General features: G+C 39.0%; 1 protein-coding gene across 2 annotated transcripts in view; it reads left to right on the top strand.

Moving 5' to 3' along the window:
- Window positions 1–5,391, top strand: part of cgrrf1 (cell growth regulator with ring finger domain 1) — a 31,614-nt gene extending 26,223 nt beyond the window's left edge. For both annotated transcript variants that reach the window (XM_050058878.1, XM_050058877.1), the window contains exon 6: window positions 2,458–5,391. In XM_050058878.1, coding sequence (XP_049914835.1) covers window positions 2,458–2,793 — 336 coding nt within the window. In that variant the 3' untranslated portion in view covers window positions 2,794–5,391. The remainder of the gene's footprint in view (window positions 1–2,457) is intronic.
- Window positions 5,392–9,847: the final 4,456 nt, after the last annotated feature.

The raw sequence follows: 9,847 nt of genomic DNA, 5'->3' as shown, positions 1-9,847 counted from the left end.
TGGCCAGCCTAGGCACATCTGTGCAATAATCATGCTGTCTAATCAGCATCTTGATATGCCACACCTGTGAGGTGGGATGGATTATCTCTGTAAAGGAGAAGTGCTCACTAACACAGATTTAGAGAGATTTGTGAACAATATTTGAGGGGAAATGGTCTTTTGTGTGTATAGAAAAAGTTTTAGATCTTTGAGTCCAGCTCATGAAAAATGGGAGCAAAAACAAAAGTGTTGCGTTTATATTTTTGTTCAGTATACATATATATATACATATATATATATATATATATGTATACAGTGGTGTGAAAAAGTGTATATATATATATACTCATTTTTGCCTGTTACACAGCTTTTTTGCGGGTTACCTATCGGCTACCAACGGGTAGTGATGGCATCATGAAGCCTCATGAAGCATTTTCTTTATTTTCTGAGCCCACTAGATGGCGCTTTTTGTTCAACAAAAGGATTAAAACACACTGAATTGCCATTCTTTGAGCCTCTCTCTTTAAACCAAGAGTGCCATCTAGTGGGCTCAGAAAATAAAGAAAATGCTTCATAAGGGTTCATTTGGCCATCACTACCCACGGGTACCTGACCCTGGTGCAGGACGCTGAAGTGCCTATACGAGTACAGGGCTCAACAATAAGGATTGCCTGATTGCCCGAGGCAAGTAAAACTCACGGTCGGGCATGTAAAGTAACAACTCACTTGCCTGGTCGGGCAAGTTGCTAAAAAAAGTAAAAGTTAATAACTAATTGATAAAATAAATGTATTTTAAAACGTGCTCTTCTGCTCTGATGCAGCGGCCTCTCTGCCTGAAGTCACAGGCACAGCTGTGTAACAATATCCTGCCCACAGCCCCCATTGATATTATTTCGCGCGACGGACGCTTCATATAATAACATAACAATATACTATTTGTGGTGTTATGTCATCGTGTCATTTCTGTCTCTACATGGTCACGCGTTAACAATTCTCCTCTGCTCTCTGTATCGCGCACGGCGGAGTTCCGCCACACACACAGGTGATCACGCTAGAGCGGCTCGGGCCGCATTTTCCTGACCAAACCTGACCCCGAGCCCGGTGCAGTTTGTCAGCTGACAAAGTTATTGAAATGGACAGTGTGTAAATAACCAACAGACTGCTGTTACGCACAGACAAACACGCTGCTCGCACAGCAGCTCAGCACGGCACTCATGCTGAGCTTGTGTTGCGTTCAGGCGTTGTCATGTAAATAACAACTTCCAACACTTAAATAGGTCATAGCACAAAACAGCAGCATGTCAAGTGACTTTTTACTTTATTATATTCAATAAAATTGTATGTTCCTAAATCTTGAGACACCTCATATGTAAGCTAGACAGACATTTCACCTGCTCATTACTGTGCACACATGTACTGTATGTACTTAGTCCTAAAGAGCCCTTCTGGTGCCAGTAGATACATAGAAACATCCCAGCAGGCTGTGCTTTGCAAGCATACAAAAAAGTTTCACGCATGTGAAAATTATTTTTCATGCGTGTGCTTCACCTCCGCTGCTACAACTCCATCCTAGGGGAAACACTGCTGTGTGCGTTTTGTGCAACAGGTGGATGTGGTAGTCTACTGGTAGAGTAGAGAGAGAGCTAAGTAGCGTTGAAGTACAGTAGAGCAGGGCAGAGAGATGGAAGCAAAATATATTAAACCCGGTGTTAATACAGCAGAACTGGAGAGAGGGGTGAAAAATACATAGAGGTGGGCATGGCTCAAGTAGGGCGCAAAATTATAGACGGAGAACGATTGACAAATTTTTCAATTTAAGCCCTGACACTGTCATTTTTGTGTAGGAATTAAGCTACAATACATGACATATGTTGTTTTAATTAATAAGTACAGTATGAATAAAGATTACATAACATAAAAATAACTGCAGTCTTTGTTATGTGATAGCCGCTTAAATTAAACAATTTTTATAGGGCAAGTAAAAACTGACTTCGGGCAAGTAGATCTCTGACCAACTTGCCCGACCGGGCAAGTGAAAAAAAACCTTAGCGTTGAACCCTAGAGTATTTCAGCGGCCAGAGGTCTTAAAAGAATATTGAAATAGAGTAGTTATCAGAACAGTTACTAACTTTCATCTAATCAATGTCTGTTCAAGGTGGAGCTTTTAATTTTAACATAGTGCTAGATAGTTTAATGAATAACGCATCAAATTTTAATTGTTATATTTTGTAAGTAAAATCTGAATCTACAACGGAACATGTATTGTGTTTTGAGAGAAAAGGAATCTTTTTTTTAAAAAAAATAGATTTTCTAGCCAAGCGTTGAACATCCACAGCAGCATGTGGAGTTTTATTTAAGTGATCAGTTGAATTTGATGGTCATAAAACATTTAATTATGAGATTTTAGTAGTAGTCCCTGTACACAGTTAATTTGATCTTGATGCACTGTGAAAAACTCCTGTCCTCTGTCTCCTGCAGCCTCTCTTCATGTCAGCTGACAGTGGGGGGGCATCTGAGCCTCCTGCCTCAGAGCAGAGTACCCAGCCAAGTAAGCCCAATGCTGAGGCCACCAGAGTGGAGCAGAGTCCAGTCCTGCAGGAGGAGGAGGAGGAGGACTGGTCAAAGGGGAGGGGGAGAGACTGTGTGGTCTGTCAGAATGCAGCAGTGAACAGGGTGTTGCTGCCCTGCAGACACGCCTGTGTGTGTGACAGCTGTGTGTCACACTTCCAACACTGCCCCATCTGTAGGGCCTTCGTCTCGGAGTCCTTCATCCTGACACAGGGATCAGCTGCACGACAACGACTCCATATTTAACCACTCAATGTTATTTCATATGAAGCAAGGCAAGCATCAGTGCAGAAACATAATCTCTGCAACTTCCTCACACCAAATCCAGATCTTGATTGATTGTTTTTACATCAAGCTTAGAAAAGTTCAGCTGGACTGTAGAGATGTAGTATCTCTTACATTAGTGGGTTACACTGCAGCAGCTAGAAACAATACAAATCAATTCACTAGATTGCCTCCACCATTTACCACTCAACAAAACTTCTGAGGTATCTAAACTTTAAAAAAAAAAGTGAGAGAGAAAGAAATTATCTTTTCTGTGATAAATGGTTAATGGACCTGCACTTGTATAGCGCCTTTCTAGTCATCTGACCACTCAAAGCGCTTTTTAAATTATAAGTGAGATTCACCCATTCACACACACATTCATACAAGGTGCCACCTGCTACTCAGTCTTTAACACACTCACACACCAATGAAACAGCCATTGGGAGCAATTTGGGGTTCAGTATCTTGTTCAAGGGTACTTCGACATGCAGACTGGAGGAGCTAGGGATCGAACTGCTGATCTTCCGATTAGTGGACAACCCGCTCTGCCTTTGAGTAGTGATGACGGAGTAGTGTTTTTTTATTTTTTTTTTGTCAAATGAATAAAATAAAAATAAACTAACTAACTAAATGAAGCCTCATGAATCATTTTCTTTATTTTCTGAGCCCACTAAATGGCACTTTTTGTTCAACAAAGGGTTTAAAACACACTGAATTGCCATTCTTTGAGCCTCTCTCTTTAAACTAAGAGTGCCATCTAGTGGGCTCAGAAAATAAAGAAAATGCTTCATGAGGCTTCATTTGGCCGTCACTACCTCTGAGGCACAGCCATAGAAGCCCTGAAAGGCAAGGTGAAAAATATTTGGGGCAATGTCGGCCAAAACCGAAGTTTATCTAGGAAATACACATTTGGGCTTAATTAGGCTATTTTAAGAAGTAGAAAGATGTGCAGAATGAAGCGCTAAGTGCATGACAGAAAGGGTAAACAAAGTTCTGCCAAATTACAGTGGCATGGAAAAGAGTGAAAAAAAGGAAAGGAGCGCCATGCAAAAGACATTTGATCTCTCAGACAACTTTTACCAGGGTCTCAGACCTTTATCAGCTTGTTAGGACTATGGCTGTTCACTAGTGATGGCCTCATGAAGCCTCATGAAGCATTGTATTTATTTTCTGAGCCCACTAGATGGCACTCTTAGTTTAAAGAGAGAGGCTCAAAGAATGGCAGTTCAGTGTGTTTTAAACCTTTTGTTGAACAAAAAGTGCCATCTAGTGGGCTCAGAAAATAAGGAAAATGATTCATGAGGCTTCATTCGGCCATCACTACTATTCACAGTCATTGTTAGGAAAAGCCAGGTGATGCAGATTTCAAAGCTTTATAAATATTCTGACTCCTGAAACCTTGTCCCAACAATCAGCAGCCATAGGCTCCTCTAAACAGCTGCTTAGCACTCTGAAAACTAAAATAACTTGTGCCCACAAAGCAGGAGAAGGCAATAAGAAGATAGCAAAGTGTTATCATTTTGGTGTTTTCTCAGTTCACAATGTAATTAAGAAAAGGAAGTTAACAGGAACTGTGGAGGTCAAATAAATACAAGACATTAGACTTCTACTCTCTGAGACTGACATTAAATTTTGGTTGGAATGACAATATTTAAAATTACAATATTTTAAATGTTTAGTGATGTTAGAATTTCATGTTGTGTGGATGTTAATATGGTGACAATTTACAGATGTTGGGTTTTGTTCTCCAGGTCTACATACATACATACATTCATACATACATACATACAACAAATGTTGTAAATACATCAAGATAACATTGGCATGAGACGTTTAGAAGATGTTGGATTTTGGTTACTTAACAACACAACTTAAAACAAACAAAATTTCAACATCGTCTGTTGTCATTATTCTACGTCAAATTGACATTGGCAGTAGGCCTGTCCTGACACTGATTTTTGGTCACAACTTAAACTTCACCAAATATGCTGAACAAGTGGACTGCGCATTGTTCTGATGGCCCATAATTCCAAAGCCTCAGTAGTCTGGAAAAATGTCCCATTGGACCGAAAGCCTATGACTTGGACAGCCCCTCATCCAGAAAACAAACACCCATTGCTCCACAGTCCCGTTCCTCTATGGTTTCAATTGTGCTATAGTGTACCCACACATACAGATCCTTCCATGGTTATATTAGACAGGCATAATTTGAAGTAGATCATGTACAGAGGCTAAAGAATGATCAGCTTTGTTGTGTCCAAAGACAGAAAGCCGGATTATTTTTCACTAATTTGAACCTCTGTGGAACAAGTCAGGTGACACAGCGGATCAGTTTGAGACCACAGAGGATGAACAAAAGTTGTTTTGACATTTGTAAGGATGCAATTAACAGAAAATGTGATCTTGTTTACGTACATACTTGTGTTTACTCCAGTTTGTGAATGTATTTGTTTTTAGAATCTGATGCTTTGACCAGGGCAGTATTTATTGACCACAGCAAATCAGTTCCTAAAGCTTTAATCTGACTCTGTGTCAATGCAGGTGACTGTGTGAAATCATTAAAAATCAGTAAAACTATTCAGTTGCATGTGTTACTCAGGAAACTTCTGCAGCTGTAAGCACTAAAGGAAAAAGACACAGTCATCAGCATTTGGAGAGTGACTCACATCTAGCAGAAGATCCATCACAAAGGGGATTGGGCTTTGATGACTCCTTATAGATAGATGGTAGTTGTGTATTTTAAAGTTTTTTATTGAAATTGTAGTCTTGCTCAGCCTGTTCAGGATACTGCATCGAGTCACTGGCCAAAATGACATTTGGTAATGATAGTTACGGTGATCTCAGGTAACAGGGTCAGCAGCAGCCACCACTAGGACCTGCTGCATCTTCCTACAGGTCAGCCACTAAAAAGCGCATAAGGTATGTGGGTCACAATGGCTGGAAAGGATGAGAAGTTTGTCACCATGTCTGTGTTGCATGAAATGCTTGAGCAGCAAAAAACTTTGTACAAAGATCTTGAGCAACAAGAAAAAAGCTACAAATCATGCCTACAAGTGATTGTTGATTCTATGTTTGTCCGAATGGATAATCTTGTTAGAGATGTTTTAAACATTTCAAAAGATAGTCATGACCTAAAAGCAAGTCTTCAATTTTCCCAAGCCGACATAACTGAACTGCAGTCTTCTCTAAAGAGCAACTCTGGAAAAATCCAAGATATTTCAACCAGCCTTGCTTCTTACCAAACCTCTATGAATAACCTGTCTGCAAAAAATGATTATCTGGAGAATCAAACAAGAAGAAACAACCTACTGATTGATGGAGTGCCTGAATCGAAATCTGAATCTTGGGGAGACACAGAAATCCTAACAAAGAAAGTGTTATCCGACCATCTAAAAATGGACTTTAAGCTTATAGAAGTTGAAAGAGCTCATAGAACTGGGAAATATGATCAGGCAGGTCGTCCCAGAGCCATTGTGGTCAAACTGCTCCGATATAAAGACAAGCAGGAGATTCTGAAGAGAACAAAACTCCTCAAAGGCACCAACATCTTTATCAACGAGGACTTCTCAGAAAATGTCTGCATGAAACATAAAGAGCTACCACCTCAACTCTGAGAGATGAGGATGACGGGGAATATTGCATTCCTGAAATATGACCAGCTTGTGGTGCACCCTCTGCGACCTAAGTAAATATCTCTAGTTATGTCTGTTACATCTGTTAAATGTTACACATCACTAGAAGGTATTTTCATGTGATTTTCTTGTGAAACCACTATGCATGATGAATATGATCTAAATCCTAATTCATCGGATGCTCATGCCTTTAATCCTTATAATCTAAATGATGATGTGGACACTTTGTATAATAACTGCTTTGATCCAGATGTAAACTTCCTCAAGGATTATGCAATTATTACAATGAAGAAGAATTTAACAAATTCTCTAAGGGTCTTCTAGATCAAGGTCATAATGTTTTTTCAACTTTTCACTTAAATATACGTAGTTTATCAAACAATTATGATCATTTAACCCAATATTTGTCTAGTTTAAACCATACATTTTCAGTGCTTGCTCTAACAGAAACTTGGCTAAGTGATTAAATGGTATCTCTTTATTAAATTTTTCATTATAAGGCTTTGTACTCATGTAGAAAAAAAATCAAAAAAGGTGGTGGTGTTTCAGTCTTTTTAGATAGCAAGTTTTTAATTTTATTGAAAGAAAAGAGCTTAGCAGTAATTTTGATCAAATCGCGGTTGAATCTCTTTTTGTTGAACTACCTAGTCTCAGTGATTTTGGTAGTAAAAGTGTTGTGATTGGCTGTATATATCGTCCCCCTCATACCGATACTGGTTCATTCAATGATGCATTGTCCTCCACTGTTGAGCAGATAAGTAGCAAGGGTAAGGTATGTATTCTCCTTGGCGACTTTAATATCGATCTTCTAAAAAATGAATCAAATTCATCTTCAGATTTTCTGAGTATTCTTCATGCAACCTACTTATATCCCCTCATCTTTAAACCTAGGATAACGTTTTCCTCTGCAACTTTAATTGATAATATATTTACAAATTACTTTGGACATGTAATCAATTCTGGGTTATTATTTACTGATATTTCAGATCATTTTCCAATTTTTCAATTTTGTCTTATTAATAATTCAAATAAACCTAAAAAAAATACTGTTTGTCTTTAACATTATGTGCAAATAAAACTAAACTAAACTAAACTAAAAATTCTAATGAGGCCATAACCTTTCCTCTAGTGCCACTATCCAGGCACACTACATTTTTTAACTGGTAAGGCTCTTAACTCAGTCATCAGTTTGTACTTTGGAGAGAAGTGAACACCAAAGTCTCTGTGGCTCATGGCTGATGCATCAGGGGTCAGCATAAGCTGGCCAGCAGTGGAGAAACCCCATGGACAGGTTTCCAGGCAGTGTTGGGCAAGTTACTCTCAAAATGTAATAAATTACATATTATTAGTTACTGTCATTTGTAGACAATAAGTTACTTTACAATATTACTCTGTGTAGAATAATAAGTTACTTATTACACAACTTTTGCATTACCTTGACCAAAATGAGTTCAGAAGAACTAATGTTAATTTCAAATGGATGAGGGCCATGTTGTTTCACAGCAGATAATCAAAGCACAGAAGCTCCAGTTTATTACAGTTCATTTCAAATCCAGTGCTGCGCAGGTCTGACCCACTTATGTTTTCACATACAATGGTTATCACTTTGTATTAAAATCCCCTACTCATATAAATAATAGCATGATGATATAGAAGCATTAAATAGCCTAGACCATTGGAAATAAATGAATAGCCTTGGAAACAGGGAGGGTCAGGCAGAGGATCAAAGTCTAATAATTATGAGATATGGATAAGTATTTGTGGGCCTATGATATGAAACACAAACAATTGTTGAAGTTAGCAAAACGCATACAAGTCAGTCACTATGTCGAGCGCAAATTACAGCACCAGGGCTGAAGACACACCTGCTGGTTCCCTTTGTGCTGGCCAGCTACAGCAGCACGGAAGATAGAGTTATGCATAAGAACAGGACGGTGTGCCGGCATTGCTCTGCAGTTGTAGGGGATGTGAATGGAAACACATCCAACATATAATAACATCACCTTGATGTGTTGATTACCGGGATGAGGAAAAAACAAACCAGAGGCCAGCTTCTTATACCAGCTGCTTTCAGGCAGCCATAGGATGCAAAAGTAGAAACGGATGCATTGTAGATGTTGCAGATATATTAAGGAAACACATTGAACATGATAATGCACAGTACCGCATGACCCAGATTTCCTGATCACTAGCACCTATCTTGTGGTATATAATGAATGACAACACAGTGATGGCCAAATGAATCCTCGTGAAGCATTTTCTTTATTTTCTGAGTCCACTAGATGGTGCTCTTGGTTTAAAGAGAGAGGCTCAAAGAAGGGCAATTCAGTGTGTTTTAAACCTTTAGTTGAACAAAAAGGGTCCTCTCCATTGGTGACGAATGTCACACATTCAATTTTCGAATGTGTCGGACTCCTACATGAACACACTTTTGACTGAAGTTGCACTAGTGTGTGTTTTCTCACCTGAGATCTGTAAGTGTTATTACTGGAGTTCTTTACACTGGTTTTAAGTGGGTTGCACTCAGTTGGCAAAAGGTGAAGCTTTGTTATTTGAGGGGCTGTTTTCTTCAGTTGCCAGACCACTGTCACTTATATCTGATCAAAGCACACTTTCTTATTTTTTAATGATAAACTGACAAACAACTAAAGCCCCATAGGGACTGGATTTATGGTTGTAGGGAAGGTCACCTAGCCACGCATTCTTTTATACGCATTTACAGAGCTTCTGAAGGGTCTCACTGAGGATTCTTTCTCTGAATTGCTGTTGCATCCCCTCTGACCTAGTGACCCAGTCCACTTATAATACACTGCCAGTTTCAGGAAACATTAAGATGCAGCTGCTAGACAGAGCAATGGTCTGTTTAGAGACCAATAACAAGGAAACCTAGCACACACATTTAGATTTAAAAAAAAAAAAAAAAAACAATATCCTGTAATGTGTTTTTTAATTTGGTGGAAGGATTTTTCAGGTAAACAACATAGATGTGATGGGTTATAGTGTGATTTGTCATGCCCGCCTCATTAACTCCAACAGAAGTGACACCAAAGTCTGGCTTCTCAAAAGCTGTCACCAACGCCATCACCTTTCCAAAGTTCTGCACTGATATGCTAGTTTCCAGACTGAACCACAATTCCTTGAAAAATGACAGGTTTTGAGGTACGTCTTCTCCTTTGTTGGGTGTGTCAGAGGTGTACCAAATCAACAGCAACATGTACTGTATATAAACCAGATTCTAGTAGATCTTTACCTACTGTAGCCTACACTTTTTTTTTTCATTTCAATCAATCAATCAATTTTATTTATAAAGCCCAATATCACAAATCACATTTGCCTCACAGGGCTTTACAGCATACGACATCCCTCTGTCCTTATGACCCTCGCAGCGGATAAGGAAAAAC

This window comes from Epinephelus moara, chromosome 12 (assembly GCF_006386435.1).
Source record: "Epinephelus moara isolate mb chromosome 12, YSFRI_EMoa_1.0, whole genome shotgun sequence".
Classification (NCBI taxonomy): domain Eukaryota; kingdom Metazoa; phylum Chordata; class Actinopteri; order Perciformes; family Serranidae; genus Epinephelus; species Epinephelus moara.
Note: the sequence above shows the minus strand (reverse complement) of the source record. Positions and strands in the feature narration are given on the sequence as shown.